This window comes from Haemaphysalis longicornis, unplaced genomic scaffold, assembly GCF_048455015.1.
Source record: "Haemaphysalis longicornis isolate Haplotype H1 unplaced genomic scaffold, Haemaphysalis longicornis Haplotype H1 scaffold_3, whole genome shotgun sequence".
In the NCBI taxonomy this organism is placed as follows: domain Eukaryota; kingdom Metazoa; phylum Arthropoda; class Arachnida; order Ixodida; family Ixodidae; genus Haemaphysalis; species Haemaphysalis longicornis.
The window spans coordinates 224849152-224873096 of NW_027526335.1; the positions used below are offsets into that span (position 1 = coordinate 224849152).

The 23945-nt window shown below is 48.3% G+C and overlaps 1 protein-coding gene across 1 annotated transcript in view; it reads right to left on the reverse strand.

The window, feature by feature from the left end:
* LOC144176017 (ATP-binding cassette sub-family C member 2-like) overlaps positions 1-23945 on the reverse strand; it is a 320694-nt gene that overhangs the window by 234478 nt on the left and 62271 nt on the right. The window contains exon 3 of the mRNA XM_077705121.1: positions 7868-7990. Within this exon, the coding sequence (XP_077561247.1) occupies positions 7868-7990 (123 nt within the window). The remainder of the gene's footprint in view (positions 1-7867; positions 7991-23945) is intronic.

Below are 23945 nucleotides of genomic sequence, written 5' to 3' on the forward strand. Positions count from 1 at the left end.
GGTTATTCGTACCATGGGGGACAGATTGTTTTAGTTCTAAATACCCCGAGACAATAGATCACGTATTTTTGCATTGTTGGGAGGGAGTATATTTTTGGGATGTGCTACAGAGAACATCACACAAAGATTTCCCACTAGATCCTCACGGTATACGTTTCCTTGCACTAGACAATGAGGATGTAGTGCCTTACGATTTAGTCATGGCACTGGGTCTCCATAGTATATGGCGCTCTCGTACAGCAAGGTTGTACAATGATGTTGATGCGCGATGTGCAAGGGAGTATTTCAAAGAGAGCATTGGGCGATTTCTTGAAGTTATTAACTTCCACCAGGAACTACCTGATTGGGTGCCGCAAATAGAGCAACTAATCAATGAAGAGGGCATTTTACATGGACAAAGTCAGCCCTGTAGTGGCTGGCAACTCCACCTCTTGTATGTGTATATATTTGCAATGTTGAGATGTAATCTGTTGTGAATTGTCAAAGACAGGCAATAAATACAAAAAAAAATCCGCGAGGTGTTGTTCTTTTCGTGGCTTGTCCGCTCAAAACGCGATTCGGCGAAGTCATGCCGCCCCATGATTGGCTGCAGCAGGTGCTACCCTAGCACAGAAAAGAAAAAAGTGCGCAGAAATTTGGAGACTTGCTAAGAATGTGCAAGCATTTAAGCGGAGCTTATTTAGGCGCGGAGTACCTTAGGACCGCACGATGTTCGTCCGCGTCAGTGCGCAGAGCATTTACAATCGCAAAAAAAAAAAAACGCACAAGCACCTGGAGAATTCGAGCCTGTGTCTGGTAGATCTCACAGAGTTAGTGTCAGTCGTCTTACCTATTAGGCTACAGCCGTGAGTCAGTACCCGAGAGTCAAACGGCTTGCTCCCTCGCCTGTAACGGTGCGGAGTACCTTAGGACCTCCCAATTTCCGTCCGCGTCCATTCGTGCGCACAGCACCAACAAGTGAAATTGAAGCTAAATTCTATTTCAGCCGTCAGTTGCAGTTTCATTAGGGAATAATCAAGGTGCAACTCACTGCTCAAACAGAATGACGGTCGGGGCGCAAATCGGATGTCACTCGGGGCTCAACTTGGGTGTCATTTCGAGTTCCCGTACTCAGCACCCTCGCCATCATCTCCGGACCAGAGATGCTGCCATTTTCTGATTTTGAAATTTTCATAGCCGCGTTTAGCTGTGGGTTAGAATGCGCTACTCGCAGTGCATGTCATATTCGTGTGGGTTTTTCTGTATTTCCGTTTGTATTGTAGCGATCTGCGCGCTAAGGGTCCGCCATGCCGTAGACGAGGACGGGGAAGGCACGAGCTCATGTGGCGCAACCCACCTGCACACCCGGACGGCATCGGGAGGAGAAATCACAGAGCCTATCCCTTCGGATACTGCGCCTGCTTGAGGCGCAGTGTGCTACCCAAACCTACCCAAGGCAGGTGAAAAGCACCCTAGGTGAAATAATGGCGAGCGAAAGCAACGCAAAACAGGGAGGGAGGGACACTACGCTGATACGCGCACCGCAAGTAGCCCTTGCTCAGCTAGCAAGGTACAGGTGCCGTCAAAAGTAATTGGATCACGGGAGCTGTGGCCGAGCCGCATAGGAGCGCCGTGTAGCTGCACTGGCGGTAAACTACAGGAGCAGAACACGCATGCGTGCCTGCCGACGCAGATGGCCCTTCTATGAATCTCAACGCACTTCTTTTAACGCGCCTTCGAGCGTTGTTCGCGACATACTGGTCTCAGCGTTGGCGCTGATAGCATACCCAGCTAAAAATATTAGAAAAGAAAAATTGTCACTTCAGATCCCTGCGACTGCGGCTCTTCTCCAGCAGCTCGCGTGCGCTGAAAGTGTGTGAGCTACGCTGCCAGATACCGCCTCTACTATCAGCGCCATCGCTGAGACGAGTATGCTGCGAATAATGCTCGAAGCCGCGTTAAAATAAGTGGGTTGAGAAGTGTAGATGGGCTATCACCGTGAGCAGGCGCGCATGCGTGTTCTGCTCGTTTCGTTTACCGCTGGTGCAGATCCACGGTGCTCCTATGCAGTTCGGCCACAGCTCCCGTGCTCCAATTACTTATGACGGCACCTGTACAGTAGAACCCTACCTAAAGGGTACAAGGCCACCCGTGTTAAAGGAGTAGCAACAGAGGAGCTGTTTAAGCTTGAGCTCTTTCCACGCGGATCATAGCAGAAAACTATCATAATCGGCGAAGTGAAAAAGGGGAGAACACTTGGCCAAGAATCGTGAAGGAAAGTGGCGAGGAGATGAGGAGCCCACTGGCAGGTGTTGGGAAGAAACGAAAAGAAAATGGCGTTAGGAGGCCACGTGAATCGAACCCGGCAACTTCACGCCGTGAAGCCGGCATCCCAACCAATGGGGCACGCCAAAGCACCAAAAGTGCGGGGTTAACAGTAGCGCGGAACAATACCGTGTGCTGTCAAACGGAAAGAAAATAAATGGCCGCGTATCTGCTCCTTTCGTTGCAAATCTCGACAAAAGGTGATAGTCTTTATTGAGTTTTGCCAAATAAATGCCTCCCTTTGCTTTCCCGCTCACCACTCATGTTGTTCCTTTTCCGTCGCGCTCCTCCCAAGGTAAAGATGCCAAAGGTTTGCTGAAATCATTTTAAATTTACCGCCTTCCACTGCTCCAGGCTGGGTGTCTGGATGCCAACGCTGCCGTGTGGCGGAGACGCGCGTGAATGGAGGCGCCCTACTTCACTGTTGATAGAACGACGTTGCCCTACTCCACGTGCGTTCCGAGCAGAACGTGGAACATATCTAGTGGAACCTTTCGTAACTGTTGCCGGTTGATTTCTTAAAATGGCGCCAGAAGCTATGGTGGCGCGGGCGACAGCAGGCGACGGCGGAGGGAATTTTTTTTCTGCAGTGGATGAAGTATTTAGTTTTGCAGAAGTCAAGAATGTATGATTTTTTAAATGCGGAGCATTTCTTAGGCTCGCCTTGTCCTGCGTCGTCGATGGCGGCGCCGTCCACACGCTCACTGCGCATGCGCAACTCTCCTCCGTACGCCCACAGCTCCGCGATACTACACTATAAAAAAAAAGAAATAGCGGCGCCCGGTTTCGATCCCACGACTCTCTGGCCGCCACGGGAGGTACGCGGTGCTCTTCCCACTACGCTACGAATCCGGGACAGGAGCAAGTGCTACGAACGCGCCTTATGTCCTTGACTCATTCAAACTACGTCAAGAAGCTACTGATACAACGAAGGCGCGCGAAGCTGAACGTCAACAGAAACAACGAACTGAAAACTTGAAATGGGGATGCTGAATTTCCCGTGTGAAAGCTGTGGCGGGAAGCGCCACGCGCCTTGCAGCTCAACCAGCCCCGTCCGCAGCGCCTCTGATGCTGATTGTGGCAGGATGCCCCTAGAGATTGGCCAACCAAAGAATCCATCACGAGATAGGTTCGCGTTCAACCACCGTCGTCATCTTCCCGTAGGGGAACCGCCGAAGAAGAAGAAGAAGGACGAGAAGACAAAGCTGCGAAGAGGAGGGCGTGTACATTGCTCTCAGCCGGTGCACCAATGTCAACAACCTTTACCTCACCAAAGCTGACGGAGACTACCAATTCTACCACAGACAACATCGACAAGAACATGATGGACGAGTTTCGGCGCCTCGAGAACCACCGCCTACTCCCCGTAACACAACAGCACTTGCGTGCCTTTGCACCGGTGTGGACCCGGACGCGGAATTCCCTCTTGCGCTAGTAAAAACCAGATCACTCGACATAACGGAAACACAATGGAACCACACGGAACCGCCACGATGCTTCGCATCCTCATCAGGGTTCCCCACGGGAAGATGGTGTAATTTTTAATAAAGGAACGCTGCAAATATCACTTCTGTATTAATTTGTTATCTTATATTTGCGTCACGTCCTGTTCTTCTTCAACAATGTGGGCAAGTATGAACATTACACCGGACTTAGACGGGTAGATTTAGCTGTGACTACATAAGACTATTGCGCAGGCCTTGTGTTACTTTGGCCGGGTGGCTGAATCGAGTCACAGACAGACAGACAGACAGACAGACAGACAGACAGACAGACAGACAGACAGACAGACAGATCAAACTTTCTGGGTTTAAGTAGCCCAAGAAAAACTATCGTCTTTGGAAAGTGCTTCCCCTGGTCACAATTGTACCTGGGTCCCTCGCGTTATGATTGATTGATTGATTGTAGGGTTTAACGCGCCGACGCAACGCAGGCGATGAGGCGCGCCGTAGTGGAGGGCTCCGGATTAATTTTGACCACCTGGGGATCTTTAACGTGCGCCGAAATCTCGTGCACATGGGCATTTTTGCTTTTCGCCTCCATCAGAAAAGCGGCCGCCGCGGCCGGGAATCGAACCCGCGACCTCTTGCTCAGCAGCGCAACGCCTCAGCCACTGAGCCACCGCGGCGGGTCCCCTCGCGTTATGAAACCGGTGTCTATCGTATTGTGTCGTCATAGATTGCGCTATGTCGCTCCTAGATCAATATGGACACCGAACGCCTCTGTATTTGTTTTGCCGACGCGCGAAATCCCATGTCACTTGGTTGGCTGCTTCTTCAACGATTGTGCTTTTCGGTTAGTTTATTCCGGAACACAGGGCCGGTGAAATTAACTTTGTTGAGGGAAAAAGCGAAAACACCCGTGTGTTCGAGATTTCGACGCACGCTAAAGATCCCCAGGTGGTCAAAACTAATCCGGAGACCTCCACTACGGCGCGCCTCATCGCCTGTGTGCCGCCGGCGCGTTAAACCCCGCAATCAAATCAAATCAAAATTAACTTTGTTGCTACAGTAACCTTGCGTCGTTCTTCACAAGCGCCACTTGGCTTTGTCCTTATGCAGTTTGCTATGACAGGAATGCTTTAGTTAGCGTCGCACAGCGCGGGAAGCAACATCCATAAATCGATACCAGAAAGGTTGCCTGGGTTCGCCGAGATGTCCTTCCCCTATAAATTTGTGATACGCCGAAGAGCATAATATTCATGCAACAGATATAGGGCTCGTGGGCTGCCCAGGGGGCGCTGCGAAACTGGCTTCCGGGAAGTACTTCCGGGTAATACATAGCTGCGGCGATCCCGTGTTGACAGAAGCAAAATGAGCTCGATACTCCCGATTGTTTTGCTACATGGTCTCCATCCCACCCCTGACGCGTCCTATCTCGTCCGGCGATCAACTTGGCATTAGGGGGAAAACCTTTGCAGCGCTAAATACGTTTACAGCGTCGACGAAAGTGCTGGGACGTGGTGCTCTGCCACTCGCAGATTCACCGATCAGTGGCGGTATGAAGTGAAAGCTTCTAGTTTATACTAATACACTTAGTGACAAGGACTTTTCAACAACTGCCGATCAAATAAGAAGAGTAACGCAACCGGCGATTATCGCGCATAAAAGCCAGCGGGCCTCACGAACCGTAGGCTGTTCTGCTCCGGTGAGCCGTGCTTTTGCGGACCTGCACACTTATGCGTGCATTTTCAATAACCACTGCTGGTTTGCGTCATATCTACGAATACATATTGCAGCGCTAGCATGCCGTTTTTTCTGTGGCTCAGTCACAAAATGCAGCGATCGTCAGAAGCGTTAAATATGTTTGGGATTCCGAAAGTAGTGGCGGTAAAACAGCAAAGGGTAAAAAGGTCAGCAACAAAGGGTCAGCAACGTTTTCAGGTGTAGGGCCAAGTTGCATGAAGCCAACACGACGGAGGGCTGGACGGCAAATCGGGTGGGAGGGGGGGGGGGGAGGGGAAGGAGTGTTTTTGAAGGCAAAGAGAAAAATATCAGCGAATTGCCAATAACATTTGACAATAACCTGGCGAAGTGTGAAGATGGGGGACAATGCAACTGGAAGCAATGAATTATCTGTTCTTGTCTCACCATCTAAGCCCATTTGAGGACAAAACTGGCGTGTCGGCTACCGGCGTAAGGCTGGCCGCTAGCCCAATGTCTGCCGGCCAGCCTTACGCACTCCTTATCGCTTTCTTTCTCTCCCTCCTTCTCTGTGCCCACTTGTTCTGACCTATCCCCTTTCATTCCCCTCTCCCCTTCCCTCAGGCTGGGTTGTGCGCTGGTGAACTCAAAATGAGTTCAAGATATCCCCAGTCCACTTCTCTTCCACTTTCTGTATCAATAAAGCACTCACACACATTGTGAACGACGACTCCTGCACTAAAAGATAACTAACACAGTCAGTCACAATCGTGTGTAAATATTTGGGCCGTGCACCGTGTATGCGGCTGCGTTATGTTATTATAGAAGTACACATCTACACAGGGAACGGACTTGCGATTCGGTTCTTGATTCGCATCCTGTAATTCCGCTCAATTTGTTTATTTGACGCCGTTGCCTTACCTACTCGCTGGTATACGTGTACCCGGCCGTTTGTAAACCATGTTGCGCAAAATGTTAAGCAAGAATCATTTATTTTCCGAAAATACAAAACGAATTTTTCACTCGTATTCAAGGCGTCGACAGGCCAGCACCGTCCGCTGGCATGCTCATGCTGAAGCAACCATTTAGTTACCTCAGGGTCAGCAACCTTCTTATTATGCTTCTTGTGAACTTTCCTTTGTCTTCCGCAGGCAAGATGAACGAAAGATAATTATCATCAGGAAGTTAGACCACACGACCTGATGATACTGTCGCGATGATCACCACAGATCACTAAAAAAACCCCAAAAATCAGCACGTTGTAGCAGAAATTATTTTGTTTAGCCTCTGGAACTATATTAAGGGCTATTTCATTCAGTATGCAGTCATATAAACGCGCCACAAGGTGATTAAAATAACTGCAATTAACTTTCCATCCGGCTTGTAATTAAAAAAAATGGAGGGCGGGGAGGGTCGTCTGCTTTTGTACTACCCGGAGGCGTTGGACACGATGGGGCGCTGCATGTCGCCAAACTCCAGCGCAGGAGCCCTACACACTAGCCTACATTTTCCGCATCTATACGTTCGCTTTAGCTCAGGAAATTATGGCACATGCCAAAAGATTTCTATAAAGCTTTGTACAAAAGCTTCGTTAAATTTCTTACGTGTCGGGAGCGCACATCTGTAGCATAGCTTTGCCATTCCTCCGTCGACACTGGTGGGGAGGATTACTCGTTCCACTCGGAAATGGTGAATTGTCCTTGGCTACTTTTATATGCAGCCAGAAATAAAAGCGTCGCACTAACACTACATAGGAAAGCGCCAACGTGGCTAGACCAGCAGGCAGGGAAGTGCACTTGCTGCGCAGTCGCCGTGCACCTGTGTTGGGCCGCACCTAAGCCGGCTGCGCGCGTTCACCACTGGCAGTGCACAACCAACGTAAGTGATTGTGCACACTTGCATCAAAACAGAAAGTGTTGCGAGTAGGTTCATGTTCATGTTTATAAAGACACCAAAAGAGGGGAGAGAAAGCCCGAGGTGTTAAAATAGGATGCCTTTTTTTCTGCACTTTGAAACCAGGTATTCCGTCACATGTTTTTATCTAAGTACAATTTTTCGGCCTGAGATAGTGGGAGAGACGGCTGGTTAACGCATTTCTCCCAGTGGTTTCGGATTGCGTGGGCTTCAATTATTTCCACGTTAGTGTATACCTCAGTCTCCTGGCCGTGTATTTGTGCACACTCTCAATCGTTGAAGATCCGATTCCTCTACTCTTCGGCTGATCAGGTTCTCCTAAGACGCTGGAAAATGGTTCTTAACTGAGAAAACTGACGACTTCACTTCTTTCATCTATCAAAGTCTCTCTCTCTCTATCTCTCTCTCTCTCTCTCTCTCTCTCTCTCTCTCTCTCTCTCTCTGTCTCTCTCTCCGGAGCTTATCATTCAGGAGCATTTTTTTGGACAAAAAGAGCGGCATCTCACCAGGGACAGTGCCATGGCGAAGTCGGACGTTGCCTCCGTCAGCACGCATGCCGCCAGCTGGGAACTGCTCACGCAGAAGACTCCTTTCGTCCCCGCCAGCACCGCAGATGCCATTAGAAGAGCCTGTTGGCAAAACACCAATGCGTATTAGCCGATAGAAGGAGTTACAGCTAGCACGCTGCAATTAAAATGCAAGACCTGCTCCTTTCTCCCACGCCCATTCTCCCCCGCCTTCGGATGACTTCTAACCGTACCGATTAAATGCGATCTCAATTTATTCTTGCTTGAAAATTTCATAAAGCTTCCATGAAACTACTTGCAAACACTGCTGAATTCTTCCCTAGTTAATGGATATCCAACCTTGTATTCCTTATGCCTGCCTTTAGGCTTCGATGCTCAGCACCTATCTTTCAAACTAAACTCGTTTCTTTTTCTTTGAACCGAAACATTTTCCATTTTAGCATGATTTGTGCACATTGTGCGGACTCGTGCCAGTGGCGCCTCATCCTGCGTCCCCGCAGTCACTCCTCAAAGTGTTTTAGATGTGCCGCACATGGCAATAATGTTACTACCAAGTTTGATACATGACACGTTCTTCAATAAATTAAAGCCCTTATCACCCCACTTAAGGTAGAACCTATACCTTGCTTTTGTCTTTTACGCGACACACACTTGAAAAGCGAATGCATGCAAAGTCAGAAAGAAGTCTGTTTTATTCTTTGTTAAACATTTTGTTTAGACATCCAAGTTTTAGAATGAGTGGGATAAAGGAAAAAAACTGTCTTTCTTAGGCCCTCACACCCAAAAGGTTTTACAAATGAGCAATGAGCAACGAAAGCAGCAGTGAATTCGTAAGCAAAAGTAATAGAAGCACGTCAATTGAAGCATCACACAAGGAGCCAAGTATACAAAGAATAACGAGGCTCTAGAAAGACAATTGCAGATGGCATGTTTCTACAAGATATTTGTACATAATCATAACATCTGTGCCATTGTTTTGCACAAAATCTGAGCATAGAATCTTTGCCACCTACAGGCACATTTGTTAAACAGAGGGCTAGAAACAATACAACAGCCCATCAGTGAACCATATATTGTAAACCAAAAATGCGCTCCGCGGTCCATTTACTCATAATTGGGAATGTGAAAAAACAATTAATTATAACAGTTTTATGCTTGTAATAAGAACTGCATTTTTTAAATCAATCAATAATAGAGGTATGGCTCTTCAGGAAATTCCGTATTAGGTAGGCAAGTGCCTTTTTTCGCAGTTTATCTTTATGGCTGGTGTTCAAAAAGAACTGTCTTAAATCATACTGAATGTGTACTGCAATTAATTCAATCACTGCAATTACCTAGTATAGCACCCCATCGTACAGGCACAGAAAGTTTAAGATGGGAAAGCTGATTAAACCGAAGCTTGCAAGGGTTAAGGCTTGGACGAGTTGGTGCACGATTACAGAAGGGGGACAGCGCGAACTCAGACAAACCACAACAAGAAGAAGGTGACAACCACGAGCGCTGACTTACAACTGACTTTTATTCCTTGGTTTTTCACATATATATGCCAATAGTAAAAAAAACACAGGAAAAGCAGAAAATTTCACGATAGCGGGAGATACCAAGCCGCTCGTCACGCATCACCGACGCCATGTGCCACAAGCACTTGCTGTACTACTGAGGCGCAGATAATTAATCTCTTTGTGCGAGAGGGACAAGGAGGGAACGCTAACACATTTATCTTTTCTGCGCAATATTTCTGCGGCGTCAATTATCTGTAGCGGATCTGTATCGGATCCTGCATCGCACCAATTTGAAGTGACCTCTTTTTAGCGCACCTCGACCGCAATTTGCATGACCAATTGAAGATTCCACAAGTACACAAGTAACCAAAATTTTCCGTAACATCGATGACTTTTTAGTAGTTTTTAACACCGACGAAGCAGGTCTGCAATCGTTAATGTTCCAGGTTTTAGGTCATTTCCGTCAATGTTTTAAACCTTTGGTTTTAACTTTTGAAATTCTCGTGGACAGAACCATCCGGTTTTTAGATCTTAAGCTTCATTTCTCGCACAATCACATCTGCTGGGCGTACGAACCACGAGCCAGCAAACGGCTTGAACCTTTTGACTCATCTCATTCTAAACTCGTTAAAAGGTCTATCATGACAATGTGTTTCAAAAAATGCGCTTAACAAGTCATGTTTTCACTCGATACAAGAAATCTTTCGAAATCGAGGGTTGGACGGAAACCCGTCTGGTCAGGAAAACACATGACAATAAAAACTGGCACCGACCAAGAATGTTTAAAATCCAAAAAAGACGTTTCGGCTTCCGTACGGGTGCCTTGTTTACAAGGTGCCTTGTTCACAGATTGTGAACAAGGCATCCGTACGGGAGCCGAAACGTCTTTTTTGGATTTTAAACATTCTTGGTCGGTGCCAGTTTTTATTGTCACGAAAGATTTCGTAAAGAGGTTGATCGGCTTCTGATAGCGGGGTAGCATCGGTAGCAGAATCAATAATGCAGAGATTAAAAAGAGAGGGACGAGACAGTGAAGCAGATGCAGAAGGCAACAAACGGGATAAACTTGCTGTTATTCCTTACATGCACCGGATAGCGCACAATTTAAAAAAGAGCTAGCGTCGAAATTGTGTTTTCTGCTCCCAAAATGCTTTCCTCCATGTGTTCAAGAGTAAACAAAACCAAAAGAACACTGCAGTCTTGCTCCGTAAAGCACGAAGACCGGTTTGTTGAATGTGTTAAAGGCGTCGCCTAATCTGTTCCTCTGCCTTGTGGGAAAACGTACGTAGGCCAAACTGGACGATGCTTTAATGAAAGATTAAAAGAACATAACTATAACGTACATACGGCGATTAGTGGCCACTTAGGTGTCCACTGTCAGGATTGCCGCGGCTGCGCCCCAATCTTTCAAAAAACGCAAGTCATTTCAAGACACAAAGATAAAAGACAACAACAGAAATAATTGAAGCTGCAGAAATATTGCGCAGAAAAGATAAATGTGTTAGCGTTTCCTCCTTGTCCCTCTCGCAGAAAGAGATTACTTTTTTGCCCTTCAGTAGTACAGCAAGTGTTTGGGGCACATGGCGTCGGTGATGCGTGACGAGCGGCTTGGTATCTCCCGCTATCGTGAAATTCTCTGCTTTTCTTGTTTTTTAGATGCGACGCTCAGGGCATCTCTTGTCGGCGGCCCTGTCCTTCCTGCGTGCGTCCGTTGTTGTCCGCGTGCGTCCGTTGTTGTCCGCAGCCACTCTCTCGCTCTCCTCTCCGATAGCGAACTCTCTCTGGCGAGGGGCATTGGATTGGATTCGATTGGCTTGGCTTGGATTGGATTGGATTTGGATTGGATTAAAGTGGATTGTGTTGGATTGTGTTGCGTCATAGCCGCGGCAGACGCACTGGCGCCGGCGCGTGCCCAGGTGAGAGCGTGTGCGGCCCAATCGCGCTCTCACTCCGCCGGTGGGCGGCGCTGCGGGCGGTGCTGCGCATCTGCAGTACTCTCTCTCTCCGCGGTCTCCTCTCCTTCGGGCGCTCTGCGCATATACACCATTTTCCATAAGCAGCCGGGAAAGGAGGAAAATACTCTCAAACCAGTTCTCTCGGCGGCCGACCAGTGTTGCCTGTGCGCGCTGGGCTGCTAACATCGCTCGGCGCGGTAAGCTCCGCTGCGTATACAGGGGGTATTTCGCACCGCGTGCTTAGTTTTTGCGGAACTTTCAACTGTTTTAGCCAATGCTGCGATGCCGTTCAAGGCGCAAACGTCACTTGGTCAGCACTGCGCGGTGGTGGGTTATTGAACAACCAGAGAAAGCGAGAAACAGTCGCTGACAGCACGCATGTGCACGACACTGCCTGGAGAAAATGCAGTGCGGTTGCGGCGTGTTTTTGCTGCAACACTTCCCAACACACACCGAGTTGAGATATTGGTGGATGTTGCTGGTAATTCGCAACGACTTTGTACCAACGACGAACTCCAGGGTTTGTTGGGTGCGCTTGGACGGCAAGCAGACGGAGCAAAATCCATTTATCACACGCAAAGCTGCGTCAGGGAACGGAACCCCCTGAAATGTTAGAAGCAACTTTATCCTTTACCATACAGCATTGATTGATTGGTTGATTGATTAATTGATTCATTATGGTGTTTAACGCCCCGACGCTTCATGGGTGATGAGGCGCGCCGTAGTGGAGGGCTCCGGGTTAATTTTGACCACCTGGTGATCTTTCACGAGCGCCGATACAATAACTTCTGGTTCCTTGTAGTCAATTTAAAATACCATATCTTGTTTGGTCATTACAGCCGATTGGCATTAAAAATACCCTTTTCATCTAATCCAACCTTTAAAATCACGACGTTTTGTTTACTTTTTTTCAGGCCAACGCATTACACTGCCAAAAGATATGAAAGGATAACTTTCTCCATCGCACACAGCTGGTCGATAGCAGGATAAGCAGGCAGCCCAATGTGGAAACGAAGCTCGAGATACGCGTGAAAGTTGCATTTGGAGAATAGTTCAACCTGTTCACAACGCGGTCGAAGGAAAAGCTTCTAATTCTTTTGCGTTGTCACGGAATCTAATTACAATTACAAAACAGTTAGGCTGGTCGCGTAAAGCATTTGTGGTGCAAGCAGCGGTTTCACAAAGGTGGGCTCCGAGCGACAGGCCACATGCGCTGCGCAGAGTTAGGTCACTCGTGATCACGATCATGATCAACCAATATTAACTCGCCCGAACGTCAACCCTTTTGCTCAACCTTCGAATAGTGGTTGTGCGGTCGTGTTATTTTTCCGCCCAGGTAATTTTGTTTCGTCAGTAACCGTCATAAGTTTAGTTAAGAAAGATTATATTACATTGCAATGTCAACAGCGTAGCAATCGCCTCGTCGAAAGTCCATCGCGAGCACGGATCACCATGACCCACATGCTGTGCGCGCTTCGCATTCGACGTCCGCGCTTCCGTAAACATGACTAATCGGTGAACATAACGAGCACGGTGGCATTCAAAACACGTATTTACTCCCCGATATCGATTTCTATGTCAGTCGGTGCCATACCGGTACGTTTGCATCGCGGAACTGCGGAGCACCACGGGCACCATCACCACACTGCTACTGCTGCTCGAAACAGCCGGGATCGGCATTTCCCGCTCTGGCAGCAAATGAAGACCTAAAATTCGTCCGCAGATGATGAAAACAAAACATAACACACACACACAAGCACTGCAACCGCTAACTTAACTCCAAACCACTACGGTTCACTTGGTAATGCACGGGTACCGAGCAGACGCACGGAAAGAACGGAGCACTTAACAGCCCAGCGCGGAAGTTTCGGCGGTGGCTTCATAGACGGCGCTAGCGTCAGGTCAGAAAAAGCAAATGGCGGCGCCCACCTCTAGCAAGGAAAATGGTGTATAACCGGTGTGCCGCTCTCCGGCGGCCATTTCGGTCGACTGTTGCTCTCCGCTTGCGCTTGAACCCCCCTCAGCATCGCATCACACCAGGGTTCCCGCGATGGGAGGTGGGCGTAATTTTTTACTATTGGCATAGCCAAGGAATAAAACACAGTTGTAATTCAGCGCTCGTGTTTGTCACCTTCTTCTTGTGGTTTGTCTGAGTTTTCGCTGTTCACCTTTTGTAAACCGAAGCAGGTTACGATCGCAAACAAACTGTGGTCGATTTCTTTGACCTACGAATCGGTAAACACGAAAGTGAAATGCGCGCCGAAATCTACAGCTGAGCATGATTTGCGGGTTGGCGGTTGTCTTGTGGGTGTGCTTGGCGAGCGACGTGCTGCTACCCGGTCGCTTCTCCAAAGGTGTACTGGCGTCATTTCCGTGACGGATATGACATCAGTGAAATGTCAGTGTAGACCAGCATAAAACACTTTCGGGTTACAATATAGAACCCGAAAGCGAACAACCCTAAAATTAACGTACTCTTTAGTACTGAAGGTTGCTTCCCCGCAGGCAGACCCTGTGTGCAGGGGTACACCCTTTACAGGCCGCTTGCTCCGTTGTACTGGCGTCACTTCCGTGACGGATATGACATCAGTTAGATCTTTCTGTATCCGGGAATAAAGCATTTTCGTGTTAATATGGTGCGGTATGATGTATTCGTTGAAGGTTTTCTATAGAGCGTACGGCTTGTATTTGTAAAAACAATACCCTTTCTAAATTCGACTTTGTTGTTCTACCCCAAAGTAAATTACACCACTAAAGATATGAGGGAACTAAAGCGTTGCACAGTTTTGATATGCTTGAACTGATATTCTCCATTGGTTTTGACACACTTGCATATATCTGGTTTACATCCGATGTCCAGCTCAAGTTGTCGTTAAAGAAAACACCCAAAAACTTGTATGTAGAAAGTTGCTATATCGCATAATTCCGGAAGGTAAAGTAACAGGATTTGTCCGTAATTTGTTTCTGCTCTTGAAAATAGCAAATTTAGCGTTGCTTACGATCAACCCAAGCTCATTTAAACCCAACTAATTTGCTAAATGTAGGAGCGTTGCATTAACAGCTATTTGAAGATTGCCAAGACTACTCACATAAACAAATTATTTTGTATCAGTTTATACTATTGTGGCGCAAGGTTCACGTAGAAAAACAAGATGATTTATAGAAAGAATAAAAATAATGGCATAAAGATTGAACTGTGTAGCGGTACCCCGTATGTTATCTGTGCAGACGGGACTTACAACCGTCATCTTCCCTAACAGCGCGCACACGCAAAGACTAAGGCAAAGAAAGGGACAAGACGAAGGCTAACTCAAACGACTTCTTATTGAAGATAGACATCAAATTATATACTAACAAAACACCAGCTGCGAATGACAATACAAAGAAAAACCATCAGATTAACACAAAACATCATATGAAAACCCGAAACCAAATCATCAATAGGTTACGCCACTGCAAGAAACAAAACTTCACCGCATATCTAAAAACTCGAATTCCTCTTGGCTAAGTGATATCGACGCATGGCTGACGCACGTTTTGCCCAGTTTGGAGATATGGTAGACCTCCACCACCTCTCGGGTCGTCCTATCTTTATGTTTGAATAGCACTTTTGTTTGTCTGAAATGAGGGTAGCACTGTAACGGACAGGTTTCACAATACACTGAAAGGTGCGCCTGCGCGTCCGTTTTTATGGTATTCCTATGCTCCATCAGATGCACATTCAAACAGCGCCCAGTTTGGCCAATATATTGGATCCCGCATGCCAACGGAATGCTGTAAACCACCCCCGTGTGACAGGGAACAAATGGGTCTTTGTGATTTACCCCGATACCTCGGCGCCTGCTTGCTCCATGGACATCCCTCCTATCAACCGCCGAACAAACACCGCTCACCTTCACAGGCGCTGAAAGGACCGCCTCGACAACCCATACCTTTTTGCAACATTCTTCAAACCGTGTGACAGTTCATGCACATAGGGGACGGCAGGTAACCTTTTTCTTTCTCTTTGGGGCGTACTTTCCGGCACGTCAGCCGACTGCGTACACCTCAGCCACTTAATTAGGTTCTCACTACTTCGCGCCAAAACCTCGTCAGGGTAGCCAGCCGGATTATTTGTTCCAAGAACACCTATTCGACCGTGTGTGAACAAGACTGCTGTAGTGAGGATCTAAGGCAAGACTTTGCAACACCGCATTTCACATTCTTAGAGTGGCCCGAATCAAACTTCAACAGTGGCTGAACAGATCTTGGCCTCTATAGCCAGCACACGTGACTGCTCAAGAACCGGAGGGTCAGCAACACAGCATTAGCAACACAGAGTTCCCCCCGACGACAGAAAGATGGGGAACCCCGCGTACTTGTAAAAGAGACAGGAAAAAGGGCCACCCGAGCTGGCCCAGGAGTCGGCCGGACAACAAGGTGTTCCCCGAAGAGGGTAGGGAGCAGGCGCCGGCGTCGCGAATACCAGTCTTTCACAAAATCGCGCTGTCGACAGGCCAGCTGCAGACCGGAGAGAAAGGAATGCGGCGGTCCTAAGCAGCTTCCGCTACAACTGCACACGCGCGAATGGCGTCTACCCCCCCCCCCCTTACCAAATCACACGTTGATCTGAGACAGCCCCGGAAAAAGTACGCCTTGCGTCTCCACTCCGACGACCACATGCGGCACATTCTTCTTTTGTGTCCACTCGATGGTTGCAGAAAGCCACAAAGTAACTGTAGTTCCTGCGGGCATGTGCCATGTCCTACGTGCCAGGTAGCGATTCTGGCCTTGGATTGGCACATGGCGATCAAAGGCGCCAGGGGCAGTTGGTGCTGTCCAAGGCAGTCTCTAACCTGGTTCCTCAGGATGTTCGTGCACGTTGCTCCCACGAGTGTGTTGATGTACTGAAGCGAACGGGGGGCGCTAGGCCCAAGCGCAACCCAGTTGGTTCCGTTGCGAGCTGGTGTGCCTCTAATGGGCTCCGTGCTGTACTATCGGACAAAGAAGGGTGTTTTACTGTCCTGCCTAAGGGGCTTTTTTATGAAAAGGCCTGTGCTCCAATTGAAAGGAATTTTAGGCTTGTTTATATTAATGAGAGCAGGGCTAAAGAACGGGCCCTGACCCTACTTGGAGACCTTAACTTTGAGGAGGTGCGGTCGTACGTCAAGAAGGCTCAATTGTCTTACCTGCAAGTATTCTTCTCTGCAAAAACCATAAGCCTGAGATTCCGTTTCGCGTGATTGTCACTGAAAGGGGCACATGACAATTTGCAGTGTCGGGCTACTTGCAGAGGCAACTTCAGTCTTTGGTAGTGGGTGACCCATTACTTGTAGCGGATTCTGGTGCCGTGGTTAAGATTCTGAAGGATGAGAATCCTGGCTTGTGTCATGCATTTAGCGTCGATGTTGGGGATTTGTTTTATTCCATACCGCATGATGCCTTGTTGAAGTCTACAAAAGTCAGTATCACGGAGGATAATGAGGAGGCCCTGTTTAGGCAGAACTGTGGAATTTCTGTGGGGGCTTTTTTAGAGTTACTGTCTTTTTACCACCAGTCTACAGTTGTTGGTTGGCATGATTGGTTTTATGTACAGGAGTCTGGAGTTTGCATTGGCACCTGCGTCGCGCCTGCTCTCAGCAACACTTTTATTAATAGAATAGACAGGGCACTGGAGCAGAGTTTGGGGGACTTGCACATAAGGACATTCCGGTTCGTTGACGGCTATCTAGTGTTTACTAAAAAACGGGGGTTTGAGGAAAGGATGGCGCACATCCTGGACACGTTAAGGGAAAGGGGGTTAGTGTTGCGCTTTACGTTTGAAGTGCCACAGTCTAATGAATTGCAGTACTTGGACTTAGCCCTCCGGTTCTTGAGAAGTCACGTGTGCTGGCTATAGAGACCAAGATGTGTTAAGCCAGTGTTGAAGTTTGATTCGGGCCACTCTAGGAACGTGAAATGTGGTGTTGCAAAGTCTTGCCTTAGATCCTTACTGCAGCAGTCTTGTTCACACACGGTCGAAGAGGTGTTCTTGGAACAAATCTTGGAAGAATCCTTGTTCTTGGAATAATCCGGCTGAAGGCGGCTCTGGGTACCCTGACGAGGTTTTGGCGCGAAGTAGTGAGGACCTCATTAAGTGGCTGAAGGGTACGCAGTCGGCTGACGTGCCGGAAAGTACGCCCCATAGAGAAAGAAAAAGGTTAGCTACCATCCCCTATGTGCATAAACTGTCACACGGTTTGAAGAATGTTGGAAAAAGGTATGGGTTGTCGAGGTGGTCCTTTCAGCGCCTGTGAAGGTAAGCGGTGTTTGTTCGGCGGTTGAAAGGAGGGATGTCCATGGAGCAAGCAGGCGCCGTGGTATCGGGGTAAATCACAAAGACCCATTTGTTCCCTGTCACACGGGGGGTGGTTTACAGCATTCCGTTGGTATGCGGGATCCAATATATTGGCCAAACCGGGCGGTATCTGAATGTGCGTCTAATAGAGCATAGGAATAGCATAAAAAGGAGGCGCAGGCGCACCTTTCAATGCACTGTGAAACCTGTCCGTTAGAGTGCTACCTGTCCGTTAGAGTGCCACCCTGATTTCAGACAAACAAAAGTGCAATTTAAACAGAAAGACAAGACGACCCGAGAGGTGGTGGAGACCTACCATATCTCCAAACTGGGCAAAACGTGCGTCCGCCATGCGTCAATATCCCTTAGCCACGAGGAATCCGAGTTTTTAGATATCCAGTGAAGTTTTGTTTTTTGCAGTGGCGTAACCTATTGATGATATGATTTCGCTTGTCCATATCATGTTTTGTGTTAATCTGATGCTTTTCCTTTGTATTGTCATTCGCAGCTGGTGTTTTGTTAGTAGATAATTTGATGTCTTTCTTTATTAAAAAGTACTTGTGAGTCAGCGCTCGTCCTGTCCCCTTCTTTGCCTTTGTCTTCGTGTGTGCGCGCTGTTAGGGAACATGAATAAGTACCAACTCGCCCAATTGTCGTTTCTTTTACACCCGTCAAGACAGGAATATTGTAATCCGTGGGTTAAGTAGCCACGGATGGATTCTTTGGTGACAGCCAAGCCTCTGATTCCGCGGAAGGAAAGTTTGTAAAGCTATATTGTTATGCCCCCAACAGTGCGCCTGTGACAGTTTTGATGACCACCTCCATCAGCAAACACTGTTTCTCCCGCAAACTGTCCGTCAGCCTACTGCATCTTCGTTTTGGTTTTGCAATCTTGCCCAATAAAACCCCTGCACAAAATAAACCCAGCGCGTAACAGCTTGGCGGGGGAACCGGCTATCACCACGACGGACATCCAATACTTCCGCCCGAGCCCGCCTATCGCGGGTCTGCCACCGCTGTGCCCTGCGATACCACAAGACGATCATCGTGTGAACCAACGCCAATGGCTGGCTGGCACCACCGATTACAGCCCCTTACCTTTGCTGGAAACTCTAGTAAGGCCGTGGAAAAGTGGCTGACCCAATACCGGCGGCTAAGCCGCTACAATCACTGGGACGCAGCTGCTAAAGTTGGCAAAGTTGTACGCACCTTCGCAGGGATCGCTATAACCTGGTTCGAAAGCCACGAAGAGGCGTGTACAACCTGAAATATTTTGTAGAGGAAATTTGAAGCTCCTTCGCCGAATCCACCCTAATAAAGAAGCCGTCAGAAGATACGTTGTTGCAACGCCTGCCAATCCCATGCGAAACGTGTGCCACTTACATAGACAAGGTGCGGAAGCTGTTTAAGGTCGTTGATCTCCGCATGACGAAGCAGGATAAGGCCGGTCATCTATTCAAAGGTGTCGCGGAAACGTCTACAAATTCTTGATCGGCCGCGTGAAGTTAGAGTCGTCATCAGACGTCATCCAGCATTGGCGTACCTTTAAAGCAATGAATATTCGCCGAATTACACCAAAAATTTGGTCGTTTGACTAATGTTACCACGGTAGCCAGCGTTGATGTCAATCCAGCAGTGGACTTCGCTGCCACCATCCGCCCCATTGGCCGTGAGGGACTACTTCGGCATGACAAGAGTTTGCGGAAATGGTGGTAGCGCAATGCACATTAGTGCTTGTTTCCAGCCTGAAGACCTACGGGCCAACACCGTTTCACCTCAGAATGCTCATCTTTGTGTGAAGAGAGCTTCCTCATTCTTGATGAGAGCCCTCAACCTGTTACCGACCGCGGCCCAACACGCCGCAGAATTGATTTGAGCAGCACGATCCCTGTCGTCGGCGTTTCAAACGTTTCAATAAAAATTACACCATCTCCCCGAAGGGAAATATGTGGTGATGCAAAGCAGAATTGTTGGCGTCCATTCAGCTCATCGGACGGTGCAGCGTGTCTCAACCGAAGCAGCAACTGAGTAAGCGGCGTGCGGACCGGGTTTATTATATACAGCAGATGGAGTGGAGAGGAGGACATGAAAGAGGAGACGCGCATGCACGTTTATCGCGCGGCTGGCGTGTTGCCGTTATGTTGAGTGATCTGGTGCTTAGTAGCGCCAGAGGGAATTCCACGTCCGGGTCCACACCGGTGGCAAAGGCGCGCAAGTACTGTTGTGTTACGGTGAGTGGGCGGTGGTGCTCGAGGCGCCGAAACTCGTCCATCATGTTCTTGTCAATGTTGTCGTCTCTGTGGTAGAATCGGTAGTCTCCGTCAGCGTTGGTGAGGTAAAGGTTGTTGACGGTGGTGCACCGGCTTAGAGAAACGTACAACGTACATGCCCTCGTCTTCGAAGCTTTGCCTTCTCCTTTTTCTTCAGCAGTTCCCCTACGGGAAGATGACGACGGTTTTTGAACGCGAAGCTATCTCGTGATGGATTCTTTGGTTGGCCAGTCCCTGAGGCGTCCTGCCACAATCCTCATCAGAGGCGCTGCGGACGGGGCGCGGACGCGGGACATTCCCCCGAGCAAGAGACGCTAACATCCTCTTCTAAAGTTTTTAGTTCGTCGTTTCTGTTGACGTTCAGCTTCACGGGCCTTCGTTGCATCAGCAGCTTCTTGACGTAGTTTGAACGAGTCAAGGTCATACGGCGCGTTCGTAGCACTTACTCCTGTCTCGGTTTTCTAGCGCAGTGGGGAGAGCGCCGCGTACCTCCCGTTGCGGCAAGAGAGTCGTGGGATCAAAACCGGGCGCCGCTAACTATTTCGTTTTTTATATTGTAGGGGGAGAGGTGCGGACAACGGATGGACACCGGACATAGCCCCGAATCTAAAACATCTAAAACAGCGTTTGTGAGCTTCAGATGAACTTTTGGAATCCGACGTAATCCCTTTTGGACTCTGCAACATTCCTGCCACCTTTGAGCGTTTTATGGGCACTGTTATTCCGGGTCTGAAATGGGCTATCTGTAAGCGTTACCTAGGCGATATCGCAATCTTAGGCTGTACATTTTCTGACCACAACATGCTCTTAGGCACTGTGTTGGACTGCTTAGAAAAGGTGGGCTCGTCTTTAATTCTACCAGAAATATCGATTCGGAGAGTGCCAAATATTCTTTTGAACAGCGCAAGTAGACGAGGACGAGAAGTGGACAGGACACAGCGCAGTCTAACTACAGGCGATTTATTGCACGAAACTACTTAAATACATATCTCCGTTGCAACAAAGGAAGGGAAGGGGGTGGGGGAAGATACACATGGGGGAAAGGGGCTAGAAGAAAGAAACACATCCATTTTTCGAGCCAACACGGCGGGTCACGTTCACTAACAAGATAAAAAGGCGATTTCTTTGTCGGTTAGCATGAAAGAAGGGCAGCTGACGCACACGTCTTTGTTGGAAAGGATTTCGTAGGCTTCAACTATCTCTCTTGTCAGTCGATTATTGCTTTTATTAATTATGGAGCATTTTTGCAGGTCAGGGTAGCAACCACGAAATCCTCTCCAACAAAGACGTGTGCGTCAGCGGCCCTTCTGTCATGCTAATCGACAAAAAAATGGCCTTTTTTATCTTGTTAGTGAACGTGATCCGCCGTGTTGGCTCGGAAAATGGATGTGTTTCTTTCGTCTACCCCCTTCCCCCCCATGTGTATCTTCCCCCACCCCCTTCCCTTCCTTTGTTGCAACGGAGATATGTATTTAAGTAGTTTCGTGCAATAAATCGCCTGTTGTTAGACTGCGCTGTGTCCTGTTCACTTCTCGTCCTCGTCTACTTGCGCTGTTCAAAAGAATGTCGTACCAACACGCCCAAGCTTATACCTTAGTGCCAAATACTTGTGCTCGACCTCGTTGTTAACATAGCGGGCATTACACAAGGCCCACGGAAAACGAGAGCTGTTAGTTGTTTCAAGGAACCATGTCAAAAACTCTCTCAAAGAACTACGCAGCTTCTTGGTAATCTGCTCGTGTTTTTGTCGTTTTCTCCCGTGCTTTTCTGAAATTGCTTTCTCTTTGGCTTGCCTCCTAATGAAGAATGTTCCCTTCAAGTGGAGTTTGGAGGGTGACGTGGCTTTCCACTTTCTGAAGCACCTCTTGACGTCCGTGCCCATACTTCGCCATTTTGACCCTACACCACCTACAGCAGTACACACCGATGCCAGTGGCATTGGAATCCAGGTCGTGCTCGTTCAGCGCCATACAGACGGCGAGCATGTTACTGCGTGCTCAAGTAGCACCCTCAGCAAATCGGAACGAAACTATACGGCTACTGAGAAAGGGTGCCTTGTGGTTGTGTTTTGCCACACAGAGATTTCGCTCTTGTCTTTACGAACATCCACTTAACATCATAATTGACCATAATTCACTCTGCTGGCTAGTCAACCTGCGAGACCCTTGTGCCCGCCTAGCACACTGGGCCCTGCTTCTCCAAGAATTCCATTTCACTGTTTCGTACAATAGCGGCCGCGAACACTTGGACGCTGACTGTCTTTCCTGGCTACTTTCGGAAACGACGGTTTCTGACACGGACAACTTTGAGGAGTATCTAGCTTCGATTTAAGTATATTTACCTGACCCTATGGCTGTTAAAAGGAAGCAGTGTAAACACAAAGGTTTGTACAGACAATCGGCCGTAACAGAAGACCCCAACCCTACAAACCGTTTCTGTCTTCATAATGGCTTTCTATACAACACGCATTATTCAACTATTAAGTGTCTCCTTCTTCTTGTTGTCACACGAAGCCTCCGAAGCATCGTCCTCAATTTTATGCATGACGAGCCCGCATCTGGCAACACCGGGATTGCCCGCACTCTGCACCGCAACCAGCAACGTAATTACTGGCCAACCATGCGTAAGACGACTGAAAGCCACGTTGCCTATTGTTCGCAGTGCGAACAATACAAGCATTCAACGCCTGCTCCGACAGGGCGTTTCCAGTCAGTGAGCCCACGATTTCGAGAAAATTGAAATTGATTTATTAGGTTCCTTCCTACACTCGTCGAGTGGAAACAGCTGGATCGCTTTGTGCGTAGATTACCTCTCACGCTACGCTACGGCTCTGCCGTCTGCCACTGTTTCTGAAATCTCTCACTTTCTACTTCAGTGCATTTTACTTCGCCATGGGTCAACTAAAATCACTGACCGCGGACGCCAGGTCACTAGACGCGTCGTTGCAAGTCTCCGACGCCTTTGTGCCGTGCAATTCCAGCAGTCCACCCAGTATCACCCACAGACTAATGATTTGACCGAGCACACAAATCCTACCTTAACCAGTATGCTCGCAATGTATGTCACCGCTGATCACAAAAACTGCGACGATATCGCACCTTTAATTATCTACACCAGTAATACCACGAACCATGAAAACACCGGCTACAAGCCTTTCTACCTCGTCTAGGCACAGCAACCAAGCGGCTGTCTTGAGATCATCCTTTCTTCTGTTATGCTCGTCGAAAAGCACGTCGCATAGCCCGCTTAAGAATGTTCACTTTCCAAGGACGTTCTAAGCAACGGTACAGTAGTTGCCGTTTTGACGTTACGTACACCACCGGTCATTTGGTATGGCTATGGACACCAGTGCGTAAGCGCTGACTCTGGGAGAAAACGATGGCGCACTACATTGGTGAGTTGTGGTTATGAACCGTCTGAGCGATGTGACATGCGTAGTATCGCGCCTCGCATCATGCAGCCGACCGTGAATTTCCATGCTCGTGACGCATGCTGACTTGCCCAGAGGGCTTTTTCTGAGACCAGGGGAATATTAGGCACCCAACGGAACGCCTGCGAGAGTTTGGTGCGGAGCCCTCAACTACAGTGCGCCTCATCTCCCGTGTAGCGTCGGCGCTTTAAACCTCATAACCAACCGGTTTGGCTGCCCCCCCCCCCCCATCAGCGAGGCGGAAGGGAAGAATAGGAGAACGAAGCTGTTTCCCGTGCTAGCTATCCATCTTTCATTCTTTATTTATTCCTTTTTCCCCGAAAATAAACCGGGTGACAGCCTAATCATTACCGGCAGCTTGTTGGCCAATTCCCGGCATTGGTATGGGCCATGATTCAAGGGTCCAACCAACCAACCAACCTTCAGCACAGTGCCGCTCCATTTTGACTTTTTTTTTTCATCTCGCCTTATTTTTGTAAACTCTGTACATTATAAACCCAGCCTGTATCAATATGGTGTTTAATGGCCTGAGTGTACATTTTCGAATCAATTTTCGATATCATGTCTTTAATCTGCAATAGTGG